Source organism: Eulemur rufifrons, chromosome 30 (assembly GCF_041146395.1).
Source record: "Eulemur rufifrons isolate Redbay chromosome 30, OSU_ERuf_1, whole genome shotgun sequence".
Taxonomy (NCBI): Eukaryota; Metazoa; Chordata; class Mammalia; order Primates; family Lemuridae; genus Eulemur; species Eulemur rufifrons.
In genome coordinates this window covers 89,963,288-89,981,205 of record NC_091012.1, presented here as the reverse complement: position 1 = coordinate 89,981,205, position 17,918 = coordinate 89,963,288, and the positions used below count along the sequence as shown (strand labels likewise).

The following is a 17,918-nucleotide window of genomic DNA, read 5'->3' as shown; positions in this document are numbered from 1 at the left end:
CTAACATTTATTGAGTGATTACCCTGTACCAGGAACTGTACTAGGTGGTTTCAATATTGTTAACTCAATACATTTTCACAAGAACCCTATGAGGTAGGTCCTATTATTATTCACATTTTACAAATGAGAAAACTAAAACATAGGGAAATTAAGTAACTTATCCAAGGTTACACAGCTAGTAAGTGTCTGAGCTTGAATTAAAAATTTTTTTAAACAATTTTATTCAGGTCTGCTATGGTTTGAATGCTTACCCTCTCCAAAACTCATTGAATATTAAACTCCAATGTAACAGTATTAAGTGGTGGGGCCTTTGGGAGGTGATTCAGTCATGAGGGCTCTGCCCTTATGAGTGGATTAATCCATTCATGGACTAATAGATTAATGGGCTATCAAGGGAGTGGGTTAGTTACCATGAGATGGGTCTGTTACAAAAGCCAGTTTGACTGTCTCTTGTGAGCCCCCATGCCATGTGATGTTCTGAACTCCCTTGGAACTCTGCAGAGAGTCCCCACAAGCAAGAAAGCCTTCACCAGATATGGCCTCCTTGACCTTGGACTTCCTAGCCTCCAGAACTGTAACAAATAAATTTCTTTTTCTTTATAAATTACCCAGTTTCAGGTGTTTGTTTATAGCAACAGAATACAGACTAAGACAACCTATGACTGACATACAAAAATCTGTACATAGTTAATATATACAAGTGAATGAGTTTGGATATAAGTATTAATATATATCCATGAAATCATTGGCACAATCTATGTCATAAACCTATCCATCACCTCCAAAAGTTTTCTCTTGCCATCTTTATTATTTGTGATAAGAACACTTACCACTTGCTCTACCCTCTTAGCAAAATTTAAGTATACAATACAGTATTGTTAACTATAGGCACTATGATGTACAGTAGATCTCTAAATGTCCATCGATTGATGAAAAGATAATGAAAGTGTGGTATACAAAATGGACTATTATTCAGCTGTTAAAAAGAAGGAAATCCTGCCATCTGTGACACCATGGATAAATCTGGATGACATTATTTAATGCTAACTGAAATAAGCCAGACACAAGGACAAATACTACATGATACTACTTATAAGAGGAATCTAAAATAGTAAAACTCATAGAAGCACAGAGTAGAATGGTGGTTGCCAGGGGTACAGGGGAAGAGAAAAATGGAAAGTATTTGAATTTGGATTTAGGCAGTCTGACTCCTCAGCCCACAAGCTTAATCACTATGCTAAAATGTTTCAGTACTCTATCTATATCTGTTGCTTCCCCAGCCCCCTTGTTATTGTAACAGAGGGAACAGCCTGAAAAAGGGTAAAATGTTTTACAAGTTATCTCTTTAAATCCACCCCCACCTTCCTGGGAATTAAAACCTGCATCCCTCTGCCCCACGTCAGTAATCAAAGGGGCAAGGGAGTGTTTTTTGTACCACAGGAGATGGCTCAACAGAATTGTCTGGGCAGAGGTCACAAGATTGTCTACACTGGAGATGCTATAGTTAAACATCAATAGCCCAAAGCTGAAAATTCCCTTTAAAAGCTCTGTATTTCTGCTTATAGATAGGACAATAGTACTTTAAGACAAGAGTCTGCCATTCTCCTCATTTGCTGGCAAATTAATAAACTTCTCTTTCCTTCTCCTCAAACCACTTGTCTTCATTCTTCATTTGGCTGCAGGGACAAGTACTGAACTTTCAGTAACAGAATTTGGTGTCTGTGGGTGGGCCCATTGGTGTCCCGGTGGAACGGCACCCTGTGACTGCTAGGAGAGTCAAGGAGCAGCCCCGGGTCAAGCTGAGAGTAGGAGGATCGCCTTTTTGGTTAAGACAGTGAAGGACCGCCCCAGCAGTTGCTGGAACTTGATTAGCTCTAGGGCACTCCCATTTCCCTTCTCTGAATTAGAAGCAGCTCCGACCAACTTTAACTTCGTTGAGGAAAAGGAAACGGATTTGGGAAATGTCATAATGCCTTGGTCATTTGTTTGAGTAAGTTCCCTGGTGTGCATGCTGAGACCCTTGACTCCACCCATTTTGGGAAGGTTTCAGACCTTCTTGCTCTGTGGCAGGGCATTTAGTTTAGATTTGTTTGGAGGCATTGTATGGGGGTGGAAGTCACGGTTGAGTGAAACTAGGGAAACTGGGGGATTCATCCCTTTTTGGATTTGGAGCTCATTTGTACAGTTCCTAGGGAACCTGAGGAATTCATTCCCTTTTGGATTAGGAGATGTTGGTTCCCATTTGAGAATTTTGTTTTCATTTGGATGGTTCCCATTTGTTGGAAGGCCTTGGCATTATTGTTTCATTGTCTGTGTTTGTTGCTACTGAGTTTTGTTTCAACTAGGGAAACTGGGAATTCATTCCCCTTTGGATTGGGAGATGTTAGTTCTTGTTTGAGAATTTGGTTCTCATTCATCCAGTTCCCATTCATTTGGTAAGGCCTTAGCATTAAGATGATTTATATTGGGAATTCCCTGTATTGTCTGCTTGTCATGTTGTATTCATCATTGTTGTTTGTCAACATGGGAGGCTCTGTTTTTATTCCATCTGAAAGCCCCTTGGGGGAGAATCTTGGCTGAATGGCCAACTTACAGCTATAAGTCTATGTCTAAAAGAGAATGATGTTACTGCAACCCAATGTATGTGCTGGAGTGTGAGGAGAAGTGGCTGTTGAATGAAACCTTAAATTATGATACTATCTTACAAGAGGAATTATTTTGTCAAAGGTCAGGTAAATGGGACAAGATCTCATATGTAACCAGGTTGGATCCCATGAGCCTTTTATCTGCTGCTCTGACCACTGCAGGCCTTTGTGATGCTTTGTTTTAGCTGGACAGTCAGATTCACCTGGTCTACACCAGTTCTAAGTTGGCTGCTGGGAGCCTGCCAAAGTGAGGTGCCACGTGGAACTATGGCTCCTGAGGCAGACCCAGCAGGAGAGGCCCAGCAGCTGCAGCCCACCAGCAAAGTGGAGTAGCAAAGTGGAAACAGGGTGAGTGGGGAAAGGCTCAATGTCCAACTGCCACCATGGGCGTGTGCATGAGATGGCTGGGAGGCACTGGAACCTACTGGGCTCCCTGGGGGTGGCCACAATACCTGCCACAGCTGGGGCGATCCATGGGAGGGGCCCAGACTGCATTCAGAGTCACCATCTTGGCACCATGCCATGAGGAGGCTGGGGAAAGTGCAACTAGTACTAGTTCTTCAGTCCCATGCCCACTAGGTTATGACTTGGGGGTGGGAATTGTCTCTCCTTCTAAGACCCTGCAGGGAACTCAATTTGGCCAGAGGGCACCCACAGCTGGGGCAGGGAAATTTCCATTATGACAATATCAGATAGGGGGCTTGAATGTACAAGGACAGCTGGCAGGGTCCTTTGAGACAGTCAAAAGGAAAGGGTGGAAAAAGTTGCCCCAGATTCATGTACAATCAGTGTGCTTTTTGTAAAAAGAAAGGACGTTGGAAAGAACATTGCCCAAAATTGCAAAGGGTTCCAGATAACAAGAAACTCCTAGGAGAGCAAAAAATTTTTTTTTTCAAGATTCAGATGACGAAGGAGGGGGCCTGGGGCCTCCTGCCTCACTAGTGGCTCCAATCCAAATGTTTCCCACAGGAGCCCCAGGTGAAACTGACAGTGGGGACTAGATTGGTGCCAAGCCACATGGGCATAAGTGGTCCAGGCTGGGCAGCGGTGAGGCAGCTGTCAGCAAGTGACAGCTGAGGAACACGCTGCAGTGGGCCCAGGAGGTAGATCCTAGAAAGCCACAGCCAGAGCTGGAGCCACTCTCACCACTGCCTCCACCACAAATCCAGCGGACCTGGGCGAGCAGCGGGAGCAATGGGAGCTATTCCAGAAGTGGCAGATGCTCACCTCTGAGGGCTCCACCAAGCTCCTGCTGGATGAATAACAAGGCCTGGTGAAACATGTAGGAGACTGCCACTGTGGAGCAGTTCACGTTAAAGTTTGAGCCTCAACAGACTGGCACATCGTTACAGCATTTGCAAAAAAAAAAAAAAAGCTACGAAAAGTGAGTAAGGCTATATAGGCTGATGGGACCCCGGGACATGCAAAAAAGTTTAAATTCCCCATATCAGTGAGTATAGATTCATAAAAGATATACATGCCATTAATGATATTGTACAAATGAGTATGAATAGTATTCAGTCATATTTGAATGACAAGATCCTGGGACTAGAGTGGCCTCGCAGCACTGCGGGACTATGTTGCCTCAGGGGTTTAAAAAAGGCTCTCCTGCCCTGTTTAATGAGGGCTCAGCAGGGGACTTGAAGAACCTGCAATTGGACAGATTTGCAAACAGCAGGTTACTTATCTGGGATTCCAAATTAACAAGGGAACCCGTGACAACTGCACGGGTTCCTAGGAATGACAGGGTTCTGTCACATCTGAATCCCAAACTTCAGACTAATAATAGCAAAGCCCTTATATGAGGTCCTTAAAGGGACAGATATGGAGTCCCTGATCTGGATCAGAGACTGTCAAATTGCCTTTAAAAAACTAAAACAGAGTCTTATGACCACCCCCACTTTGGGGTTGCCTGACTCACAAAAAGAATTTAAATTATATGCTCATGAAAAACAAGGAATGAGCCTTGGAGTAACACATACCTTTTCAGGCTGGGTAGACTTATCCTACCCGGTTGGAGAGAGCATCTGAAGTTACTGGAATCCTTCTGAAGGAACTCACTCTGAGATGGCCTCCTACCAGAAGCTGCTGGCCCGGGACAGGGCCTTTGCTGAGTTCCTGTGTGCGTACACCAGCACAGAGCAGGAACAGGCCTCAGAGGATAGTGGGATGATGGGCAACTGCAATCCAGGGAAAGAGGCCAAGCAGATGGAGAATGGCATGCTGGTGATGGACGCCATAGGCAGGCAGCTGCAGAGACAGCTCAGCAGCTCCTCCTTCTACAGCAGAGATGTCAGAAGACACCACAACATGGCCAAACTACAGAAAGCCAGGGCCAAAAAGGAAAAGACATAGAAGCTGATAGCAGATAGGGAAGGTCAAGCTGTCTGTGTCCTGGGACTACATAAGGCCATTGGACTGTTCATCTCCTTCCTGAGCATCTTGTTCTTCTTGCACAACTACATTACCACCTTGGCTTCTCTAACTATTGGCTCAGTCTCTGGACAAATGACCCCATTGTCAACAGGAGCCAGGAGCACACTAAAGTCTGTCTGAGCATCTATAGAGCCCTGGGTATTTCACAAAGTTATCACCGTGTTTGGCCACTCTATGGCAGTATCCATCAGGGGTGTGTGTGTGTGGGGGGTCTTTGCTTCTTGCCATCTATACTTGAATCTGCTGCAAAATGTCCTGTGGTTGTCCATGAGCCTCTTTGAGTGGACCCCCACCTCCCGTGGGAACCTGGTGAACTGCTTTTCCAAGAAACTGGACATTGTGGACTCAATAATCCCACAGGTCGTCAAGATGCTCATAGGTTCCCTTCCTCCATACAGAGTGATAATAAACCCTCCTTTATATTGGAGGTAACCCAACAAGTTAAACAACACTCTACATCTAGAATAGAAATTACATGCATCCTGAAATTGATACAGGAAACCCATCTAAAGTGAGATAGGGTGTTGCTGCTTGCCATCCTCTGGATAAGGATAGCCCCTAGAAACAGGCTTAAGTTAAGCCCCTAAAAAAATAGTTTATGAGAGACCCTTCCTAGCCCTGTGAGGTAAGTATGGTACTATAACCATGACTGAAAAAAAAAAACAAACAAAAAACAATAAAACAATATGTCAAACATGTGGGTCAGATACTAACCACTATGCATGAGTTTGCCTCTTTCAGGTGCCTGCCCCAGTTGGAAGCAGAGAAGTGGAAGAGACCCTATGAAATACCTCTAACAATTAAAATTGTCGGAAGTAAAAATCTTGGGTCCATCATACCAGAGTAAAGAGATATTCCATGAAAAAAGAGGACCCAAGACCCCAGTGGATCGGCCAGCCTTTAGGCAATCTAAAGTATCTGTTTGAAAAAAATAAAAATGTTGATATTTTCTTTAACCTTTCTTTGGTTATTTGTTCTGTCTATAGGATAGAGAGACAACTCCTTAATGAGACTTTCCCTGGGCTATCAACTCTTCTGCTGATCTGTCTCACTATTGGGTTTGTCATCCTAAACCTCGTTCAGCACAAGTATTCCTGTATGTGATTTCTGAATTTGCAAAAGCAGATCTCTCAGATCATATATAGGGTACAAATAATAGCTCCGCACTCAGAGTTCCCATATTTCTTTCTTGCCGAGCCCTGTATCAGCCATTATAAATTAATACAAGGCGACAGCAAGGACCCACAGTCCTATTGGTGTCTTAGATACCAAGTGGGATGAAATCTGTCTTATCAGGTATCCTCCATTTTACCTTGTCAATCCTCAGAGTTGTAGTTATTGCTTAGGCCCCTTTTCACCTGGTAATCTGCTACATTCTTTATTTTTGTAAATCTACTGCCAAAGCATTACAATGACATATATAAGTATAAACCTTCCATCTAAAACATTGCCCCAATTCAGCAGGAAATAGCTTGATGACTACTTTGCCCCTCCTCTCATAGATATGGAAGGGTAAAATTGACAGTGGGAAATATGTAACAGAGGGAATGGCCTGAAGAAGGTAAAATGTATTACAAGTTGTCTCTTTAAATCCACCCCCACCTTTCTGGGAATTAAAACCTGCATCCCTGCCCCACGCCAGTAAACAGAGGGGCAGGGGAATGTTCTTTGTATCATAGGAGAGGGCTCAACACAATTGTCTGGGCAGAGGTCATGAGATTATCTACACTGGAGATGCTATAGTTAAACAGCAATAGCCCAAAGCTGAAAATTCCCTTTAAAAGCTCTGTATTTCTGCTTATAGATGGGACAATGGTACTCCAAGACAAGAGTCTGCCATTCTCCTCATTTGCTGGCAAATTAATAAACTTCTCTTTCCTTCTCCTCAAACCACTTGTCCTCATTCTTCATTCGGCCTCAGGGAGAAGTACCAAACTTTTGGTAACATTATTTCTTCACCTTCTCCTTCATGTCTACTCCCCTTTTACCATTTCAATATTGTAATAATTGTTGAAATCAGTCTATTTTGTTGATTTTTTTCACCTCTTTACTTGTCTTTTCCCATTTACCACTTTACCACTTTTTTTGTGTTTGCCTATATCCCCTTTGCCATTTCCTGAATGTTTGGATATAAGAGTTTTTTGGTTACTAAAATGACCAACCACAGGTCCTTTTTGTAATAACTTTTATCTCCAGATTTCTCCTATAATAACCTGCTAAACTTTAATCAATTCAGCTTTCAGGTTATTTGGATTTGGGATAAATGGGTTTTTTAAATTCCCCCAAAAGGCAAGTAAATGACCCAGGGCCAAATTCACACAAATTGACTTTCCAGTGGTCCTTTCTGCCATAAACTCAATTTAGTTACTGACCTAGCATCTTTGGACTGAGAATTTATACAGGAACATGTGTGAAAAATGATTAGGTCAATAAGGCCCTACTTGTTAACAGAAACAATTTCATTAACTATGTATCAAAACTACCAAAAATGCTACCCAGGAAATAAAATAAATGCGACAGCAGCATAACTCTACACAGTTCTCACTCTCTCAACATCATCTGGCATGATAAGCAGTCACTACTGATGACAAATGAAGGCTTGGAAAATTAAGGAACAAGGTAATATTTGCCTGAAAATGAATCAAGAAAACTATGGGTCAATTATGGTGAAAAGTGCCAGAAGGCCACTTTTAGGATCCACAGGCCATGTTTTCCTTTGGATAATTATATCATCCAAGGCACATAAATGGAAAATGTATAAAGTAGTTCTATTTACCACCAAGAATCTTAAATAGTTCATCAGCAGAACCTAACATTTGCACTACAGAAGAGTCCAAATGGTGAGTGGGTCCCTGAAAATTGCTGTAAGATTAATTCAGCTAGGGAATAAATTGAATAGACAGGTCATGATGAACTAAATTCACTGGTTGTTTCCTTTGGATGTGCAAGGTCTCATTTTTTCTGGCTCTACGCTTCTTTAGCACATTTTTCTCAGATGACATAGGTAGAATTTTCCTGCTCTAAAATATGTTTTCATTCAGTAGAATGTAGGTTAGCAAATCAAAGTCTTCACTTGGCTAGTGAATTTTTCTTTTATGTACTCTGCTTTTAGGGAAATAAGCAAATAATAAGAAACCAAACAGGTTTCTAAAAGCAATTTCCCACAGTACACCTGGGTTCAGCACAGATTTAGTCAATATCCTCCATCCCTAATGATCTTATCCAATAGAAACTAGGATACAGAAACACAGGATAACTCTTAGTGATAGCAGCAAGATTCAATCAGGTCCAGTCTATACTGTGCTTACTTAGGCAGAAATGTATAGGTACATTTTTAAAAGAGGTTAAAGAACATGGATAAAACAAAGAAACAAAAAAGTCTGTCTGGTGTAACTGTCCACTAAACCAGAAAATTCAATTAACCAGAATACTTCATTTCTCCAAGCACTCTGGTTAATTGAAAAATATCACTTTTTATTTTAAACTCTCATTTGATGAACTTAAAAACCTCAATGTTCCCCTCTATCAACATCTCTAATCATCAGGGAAATGCAAATCAAAGCCATAATGAGATATCACTTATCCCCAGTGAGAATGGCTTTATCAAAAAGTCCCAAAATAATAAATGTTGGCAGGGATGTGGAGAGATAGGAACACTCATACACTGCTGGTGGGACTGCAAACTACTACGACCTCTGTGGAAGGCAATATGGAGATATCTCAAAGAGATACAAGTAGAACTACCATTTGATCCAGCAATCCCATTACTGGGCATCTACCCAAAAGAACAAAAGACATTCTATAAAAAAGACAACTGCACTCGAGTGTTTATAGCAGCACAATTCACAATTACAGAGATGTGGAAACAACACAAATGCCCATCAATACATGAGTGGATTAATAAAATGTGGTATATGTATACCATGGAGTTCTACTCAGTCACAAAAAACAATGGTGATCTAGTGCCTCTTGTATTATCCTGGATAGAGCTGGAACCTATTCTACTAAGTGAAGTATCACAAGAATGGAAAAACAAGCACCACATGTACTCACCATCAAATTGGTATTAACTGATCAACGCTTAAGTGCATACATAGTAATAACATTCATCGGGTGTTGGGCTGATGGGAGGGGGAGGAGGGGATGGGTATATAAACACGTAATGGGTGCAGTGTGCACCATCTGGGGGATAGACATGCTTGAAGCTCTGACTTGGGTGGGGCAAGGGCAATATATGTAACCTAAACATTTGTACCCCCGTAATATGCTGAAATAAACAAATAAACAAACAAACAAAAAATCCCAATGGTTCAGACATCAATACCAGGTAGAGGAATTAAATGTACTGTCTTTCTCCACAAGAAAAATAACATTTTATGTATAATTGATAGAAATTGTGCCTGTTCAACCTTTCCAGTTAAATAGAGAAAACACAAAAGCACTGGCAAAAGCAGATATCCCAGGCCTAATACATATGTATTTGTATTTCTGCACCTGGTCCTGGCACACTAGACGAATGTCTCAAGAGCCAAAGACTTTATGTGCTTGCATCCCCAAACTATGTAAGAGATCCCATTAAATTGGCTGGAGTTTATATTAGGTGTGGATAGGAGGAAATGCCATTGTGTTCAGTGGACTGATTACAACCTCTGCCAAGTCAGGAGAGAGAGAAGAGTGCTTGCTTTAAAAATGTAGGGAATGCTTTCAGACTTTCTTGTTTCAGTTGATGCAAATCCAAGGTAATTTGTGACATACAAGAAAAACATATGGATGCTCCTCTAATATCCTTTTGGCCATAGGATTAAGCCTCTCTACAAAGTTTGACCACATATTACTGAAATTGCTCAAAACTTGGATTAAAAACGTCTAGGCTGGACAGCAAACATGGAAAGAATTATGAAAGCTCAAGCCCTAAGAGACAACTCGATGATGGGTTACATGGCAGCAAAGAAACACCTGGAGATAAACCCTGACCATTCCATTATCGAGACCTTAAGGCAAAATGCAGAGGCTGACAAGAATGACAAGTCTGTGAAGGATCTGGTCATCTTGCTTTACGAAACTGCATGCCTGTGTTCTGGCTTCAGTATGGAAGATCCCCAGAAACATGCTAACAGGATCTACAGGATGATCAAACTTGGTCTGGGTATTGATGAAGATGACCCTACTGCTGACGACACCAATGCTGCTGTAACTGAAGAGATGCCACCTCTTGAAGGAGATTATGACACATCACGCATGGAAGTAGACTAAGCTCTCCCTGAAGAATGACTTGTATATGTGTTGAATACTTCATTCCCTCCGATAATACATTTTCAAGGATTTTTTTTCTTTATTTTTAACATTTAAAAAAATCTGTATGGCATGACAATAACTACTTTAAGGGGAAGATGAGATTTCTTTCTACTTCTAAGTGTGCTACTGTGATACTTTAGGCACTAAAGCAGAACTAGGAATGCTTTTCTGGTTTCACATTGGCTTATTTTAACAGATTGAGGTAAAAAGTGTTGTAAGATGTATCTAACTTCTGTTAACTTTGTGGCCTAGAGTGTTTAGCTATCAAGCCAGATTCCTCAGTAGACCAAATCTTCTGTCACTGAGTATTCCAAGATATATCTTGATGTTTAGAAGAAAAGTATTTGTTAAAATGAGTTGAGTTCATCTTCTAGAATCTACTTTTTAAACTTTTCATCCCCTTGTAGTTTCTGCATGTACTACTAGTCCTCTAGAAATAAGTATGTTTAAAGTGAAGCAACTTGATGAAACTCTACACAAGGCTTGTTTTCCAAAGAAAATGTATTGTTTAGAGGAGCAAAATTATAAGCCCTACCCATACGTGTTGTAAAGCTGTTTTGAAAAGTGAGACTTGTGAATGGAAATGTAGTGCCTGAGTCACAAATACAGATAAGTTAAAAAGTTAAAAACAAAACAAAACAAAACAACCAAAAACAAACATCTAGGGTCTTGTCATGTTATATCTACATTAATTATAACACTAGGTAGACAACATAAAATTATGGGCATTCTTTCTAGACTTTTTCTGCAAACAAACAACTAGATAAGTTCTGAACGATTATTCATAGTAAGAATATATCTATATTCTACCAGTGGACTGTGACTTTCTAGCAAAATGGTAATGATTTCTACCTTATAGAAAAGGAAATTTTATGAGGTACCTCTTATATTTACAGGGAGGTATTGTGCCAAAGTCAGGAAGTAAAGTGGCCTTTCTTGGCACTCCTAGGCCTGGTTGAACAAAGCTTAGAATCATTTTGGCCACTGGTAAAGTATAAACCTTGAAATACTACATTCCCACAAGTCCTCAATAGTACTGTGGCCTTCTCGTGATGCCTCAGTCTCAGGCAGTCTGCCTAAGAGGGGACACTGTAGGCAATCAACCTGCATTTGGGGCTGAGGACTCATTCAGTGCTCTGCCTTTGTGCTAGGGGTGTGGCCAATGCAAAATGTCCTAGGATCCTGCCCTTGAGGAGTTTACAATTGAGTTGAACCAAGCTGTAAGACAAGATACATATTTTTAAAAATCCATAAGATGTACATGATTAAGTATTCAATTATATGGAATAGCCTATGCTTGTCCATGCCTTCAACCACCAAGCCCTAACCTGGAAGCTATCTTCTAAGAGGCTCAGAGGACTTATGATTTCATGAATTCTCATTAGCTCCATGTGAAGTAGGGGAATAAAAGGCTATTCTTCTTTTACAACTGGGAAACAAATAGGATTTCTACCCCAGGTTACTTAAGGGAATGGCCAAATGCTGCAGAACCTCTAGCAGTCCTGTACTCCTCCCACTGTCCCCTCCTGGGTCACACATTTTACACTGCTCATTAGAACTTCCTAAAGCACAACTCTGACAATATCACTGCCCCGCTCAAAAGCCCCTCAGTGTGTCCCTATGCCTATAGGAAGAAAGGTCTTTCCTTTAGTATAGTATACAAATCCCTTCATAATTTTTTCCCTGCCTACTTCTCAGGCCTCTTTTCATTCCCTTCAAGTACCCAAAGCTTAAACACACCAAACTTTTCTCTCAGTCCTAAATATAATATGTTCTTCAAGCCACTGGGCCTTTGTACATGCATAGCCTTGGACCTTCAGAGTGACTTCCATCTCTTCTGATCACCTCCTACTCATCCTTTCAGACCCAGCTGTGAAGGCATCCCTGAAGTTCTAACTTCCTTTCCCAGGCAGAGAAAACTGATCCCTTTTTTTGTGCTCCAGCAGTTTATTCAAATCTCTACCATAGTAGTTCTCAAACTGGTTTGCGATGATTACTTCCTATACCTGTCTCCTCCACTAGACTATAAATTCTTTGAGAGAAGGACTGCATCTTATTCATCTTTATATTTTCAGTACCTAGCATAGTTCTTTTTTTTTTTTTTGAGACAAAGTCCTGCTCTGTCACCCTGGCTAGAGTGCTGTGGTGTCAGCCTAGCTCACAGCAACCTCAATCTCCTGGGCTCAAGCAATCCTTCTGCCTCAGCCTCCCAAGTAGCTAGGACTACAGGCATGCGCCACCATGCCCGGCTAATTTTTTCTATATATTTTTAGCTGTTCAGATCATTTCTTTCTATTTTGTAGTAGAGACGGGGTCTCGCTCTTGCTTAGGCTGGTCTCGAACTCCTGAGCTCAAACTATCCGCCCACCTCGGCCTCCCAGAGTGCTAGGATTACAGGCGTGAGCCACCGCGCCTGGCCCTAGCACAGTTCTTGACACATGGCAGGCTCTCAATCTTTGTTTTCAATTTTAAAGACTTTAGAGGAAAATATTTGTATTATTTACCTTGAATCAAAGAAAAATAACCTTTAGATTATACATTTACAAATTCAAATGTGATAAACTAGAAAACCATTGGAACAGATCATTTTAAAAATAGACTGGTCAGTACCCAAATCAGGAAAATTTAAGTGTCCATGACCCATTGCTCAGCTGTCTCCCCCACCCCAAACAAACAGAGAAACAAATTATGGATTTAGGTAGAGGTTAGTTCTGGGTCTGGAACCTTGCCATTAGCCTTTTTAAATAAAACGTGATAGAATAGGGAGCTTTTCATTAAATATGTCCAAAAATAAAGTTAGATGTGACAGTGTTGTTTGGTAGACACACTTAAAATCAAAATGACTTGAATCAATTGCCAAAGTAGGTGGATATCACTAGGGTGAAATTTAATACTGAAACTCACAAGGTAATCCACTGATGTGAAACCAATCAGAAGGGTGGAAGATATGATGAAAAGTCATATCTGAAGTGGTCCTGAGTACTACAGTATAGCAATAGACTGGTTGGAGACCACACAGACTATCTTGATGTGGTACATCAAGATGAATCTATGAAATAAATAGCTTCTTCAACTTATAGATACTGCCTGAAACCAATAGACAAGGATTAAATGTAGAAAGAACCACTTGGTGGTACATTTGTCTTTGTAGTAATAAGGCACATGCATAAACGGTGATTGTTCAGCCTGGGCAACATAGTGAGATCCCATCTCTATAAAAAATAAAAATAAAAAAAGCCAGGCGTGGTAGTGTGCACCTGTAGTCCCCACTACTCAGGAGGCTGAGGTAGGAGGATCACTTGAGCCCAGGAGATTTAGGTTACAGTGAGCTATGCCTAGGTGACAGAGTGAGACTCTGACTCTAAAAAAAGATGGTGATTGCTGTCAGTAGGGTCATCTTTAAATATTGAAGACAGGGATAAAAACAGCATGAAGGAATATCAAGAGAGTGACTTCTTGATCACTGAGCATGTTCAGGCACAGGTTGGATCAGCTGTTTTCAAAATTTCTTAGGCAGCACAATGTTTTTTTTAATGAATTTTTTATCTTTGATATGTTCTTTTATTTTTAAATTAATAGACTTTTTTTTGAAGAGTTTTAGATTTATAGAAAACTTGAGTGGAAAGTACAGAGAGTTCCCATAAATTCCCCCTACTCCCAGTTTTCCCTGTTATTAACATCTTGCTTTAGTGGATATATTTGTTATAACTGATAAGCCAATATCGATACATTATTATTAACTTAAAGTACATAGTTTACATTATTGCTATTGTATAGTCTGTGGGTTTTGACAAATGTATAATGACATGTATCTACCATTGCAATATCATACAGAATATCTTCAGTGCAATACAAATTCTCTGTGCTTCATCTGTTTGTCTATCCTCCCCTCCTAAGAATTCCTTGCAAACACTGAACTTTTTTACTGTCTCCATAGTTTTGTTTTTTCCAGAATGTCATATATTTGGAATTATAGAGTTTTTAGCCTTTTCAGATTGGCAGATTTTTTCACTTAGCAGTATGATTTAAGGGTCCTCTACACTCTAGGAATAATGATGAAAGGATAGATAATACTCTATTCTCAAGGATCTCTCAGTGTAAGGGGGGGTATGTGGAACAGATGATAAATAGGTAAACAAACAAGAGAACAAACAACACATTATGATAAGCAATACTGCAAAAATAACACACAGGAATGTAATAGAGAGCAATGGGGAATGTGGGGCTTAGATAGGTCGGTCAGGGCAAGCTTTTCTGAGTAGGTGGCGTTTAAACAGAGACCTGAAAGGTGAAAAGAAACTCACCCATACTGAAATGGAGAAGTCTTCCAGTCAGAGGGACTAGCACTGTAGAAGCTCTGAGGCAGGAAAGAACGTCCCTGGCCTGTCTGACAAACTGAAATGTGGCCAGTGTGGTTGGAACACAGTTAATGAAGGAGAGTGGTACAAGAAGAAATCTGATGGGACCACAGGGGCTTGTAGGCCATGGCAAAGAGTTTGGGTTTTATTCTCAGTAAAATGGGAAGCCATTAGAGGGTTCTGAGCAGGGAAAGGATAGGATCTGATGTCCATTACCTTTTACTCTACAAAGGATATTGTATGAGCGATCACTAGCATGAGGCAGAATGGGCTAAAATGCATCAGGAGAAATTTGGTAAGACAGAAGGAAATTCAGAAGACAGAAGAATTATTGCCAAGAAAGGATAAAGAGTTTTATTTAATGGTATAAAGCTAACTTCTTGGTGTGATTTAACAAGTAGCCATAAACAGGATTTCTTTAGCTTACTTACAGCTGTCAGCTTTGACAATTTACCCTTAGTGTCACAGTCACTGGGAGAGCTGAGGCCCATATTTAAAGTCTTCCGACTCTCAATGCTCTTTTCACTAAATTAATTGCTTCTAATCGCTTACAACAAAGCAGTAAAAGAAGACAAAAGGCAGAAATACAGCATTTCCTTTCTTAAGGGCTCCTGAAAATTCCATTTTTCTCTGTAAGAACCTACCTGAGTACTTATGAGTAGGTTTAACATGGTTGGTTTTCTCTTAGTATCCTCACCTCAAATCCCAACTTTAAATGTGACTCCCCATTTTCTCTGCTTTCCAAACTAGGATGGCTAAGTGCTGATGGAAAAAGAAAACTGTATAACTGCAGACACACACTATTAAACATTTATGGTTCCCATCACAGGTGGGCCTTCAAAGATGCTCAGCAATTCTAATTGTCTCTTTCTCATTCCTTACAGTGGATATTACAAACTTACTAAGAACCAAGACCCCTGCTCAAAATTCCATCATGTTTACAATAAAATCCAAAGTCTGACCATAGTCTACAAGGCCTTGCATGATGTGGCCCCTTGTCAACTTCTCTGTCCTATGTCACTGTCTCCATTACTCTGTTCCAGCCACATTGGTCCTCTTACTGTTCCTCAGAAACAGCAAATGGATAATGCCAACCATCTGCAGTTATACAGTTTGCTTTTGAGGAACTGCCAAACTGTTTGCAAAGTGGCTGCACCATTTTATAGTCTCACCAGCAATGCATGTGGGTTCTAATTTCTCCATGGCCTCACCTACATTCGTTATTATCTTTGTGATTTTAGCCATCCCAGTGGGTATGAAGTAGGATCTCATTGTAGTTTTAATTTGCATTTCTCTGATGACTAATGACATTGAACATCTTTTCAAGTGCTTATTGGCTGTTTATATATTTTGGATAAACATCTATTCAACTCCTTTGCCCACATTTTAATTGGGTTGTCTTTTTATCATTGAGTTGTAAGAATTCTTTATATATTCTAGACACATGTCTCTTATCAGATATATGATTTGCAAATGTTTTACCATTCTACTGGTTGTCTTTTGACTTTCTTGATAATCTAGTTTTAGAACATTTTCATCACTCCAATAAGATCTCTCATGCCCATTTACAGCTAATCCCTGTTCCTATTCCCAGACCCAGGCAACTCCTAATCTACTTTCTGCCTCTACAGATTTATCCTTCTAGACATTTCATATAAATTGAATTATATAATATGTGTTTTCTATCTGACTTCTTTCACTTAGCATAATGTTTTTTAAAAATTAATAGTTTTTGGAATCATTTTAGATTTACAGAAACATTGAGCAGATAAGAGAGTCCCCGTATATCTTCTCCCCCCCCAATTTTCCTTATTATTAACGTTTTGCATTATTGTGCTACATTTGTTACAATATTGATACATTACTATTAACTAAAGTCCATAGTTTACATTAGAGTTCACTCAGTGTTATATAGTTCTATGACTTTTGACAAATGTATGATGTCATTCATATACCAGTACAGAATCATACAGAAGAGTTTCACTGCCCTAGAAATCCCCTGTGCTTTACCTATTCCAACCTCCTCCCTTGTCCTTCCCTTCCTTCCAAGCCCCTGGAAACCCCTAATTTTTTTTACTGTCTCTATAGTTTTGCCTTTTCCAGAACGTAAAAAATAGTTGGAATCATACAATACATAGCCTTTTCAGATTGGCTTCTTTCACTCAGCAATATGCATTTAAGTTTCCTCCATGTCTTTTCATGGCTTAATGGTGCATTTTAAAAATTGCTGAATAACATTCCATTGTATGAGTGTAAACAGTGTTTATCCATTCACCTTCACCAAGATGGACACCTTGGTTGCTTCTAGATTTTGGCAATTATGAATAAAGCTTCTATAAACATTTGTGTGTAGGTTTCTGTATAGACATATGTTTTCAACTCAACTGTGTAAATAACCTAGGAGCCCAATTGCTGAGCATGTTTTTGAGGTTCATTCATGTTGTAGCATGATCAGTATTTCATTCCTTTTTTTATCCCTGAATAGTATTCCATTATATGGTTATACCACATTTTATTTATTCACGCATATGATAGACATTTATGTTGTTCCACTTTTTGGCTATAATGAATAGAGCTGCTATGAACATTTATGTGCAAGTCTTTTTTCAGAGGTATGTTTTCATTTCTATTGGATAGATACCTAGGAGTGGATTGCTGGGATATATGATAAATTTATGTTTAACTTCTTAAAAAACTGTCAAACTGTTTTCCAAAGTAGTTGTACCATTCTACATTTGCACTAGCAATATATTGAGGGTTCTTATTTCTCAACATCCTTGACAACATTTATTGACTTTTTGATTATAGCAATTCTAGTGGATGTGCATCTCATGGTGGTTTTAATTTACATTTCCCTAATGATTAATGACACTGTGCATCTTCTCATGTGCTTATTAACCATTTGTATATTTTCTTAGAAGAAATGTCTATTCAGATCTTTTGACCATTTTTAAATTGGGTTGCCTGTCTTATTAATATTATTGAGTTGAAAGAGTTTTTTGTACATTCTGTATACAAGATTTTTATCAGATATGCAATTTACAAATATTTTCTCCTAGTCTGTGGTTTGTCCTTTCATTTTCATAATGGTGTCTGTTGAAGCATAAGTTTTTAATTTTGATGAAGTCCAATTTATCAAATTTTTGTTTTATGGATCATGCTTTTGTTGTTACATCTAAGAAAC

At 39.8% G+C, this 17,918-nt stretch overlaps 2 protein-coding genes across 4 annotated transcripts in view; one reads left to right on the top strand and one right to left on the bottom strand.

Moving 5' to 3' along the window:
- Positions 1-17,918, bottom strand: part of HDAC8 (histone deacetylase 8) — a 223,321-nt gene that overhangs the window by 165,137 nt on the left and 40,266 nt on the right. The window lies entirely within an intron of this gene.
- LOC138378595 (putative heat shock protein HSP 90-alpha A4) lies at positions 9,957-10,334 on the top strand. The gene has a single exon (XM_069463934.1). It carries the CDS (start codon positions 9,966-9,968, stop codon positions 10,332-10,334), a length of 369 nt encoding a protein of 122 aa, XP_069320035.1. The 5' UTR covers positions 9,957-9,965.

Bases quoted from the DNA above. Each gene is read 5' to 3' on its own strand.
- LOC138378595 (XM_069463934.1), top strand. From the start codon at position 9,966: ATGGAAAGAATTATGAAAGCTCAAGCCCTAAGAGACAACTCGATGATG.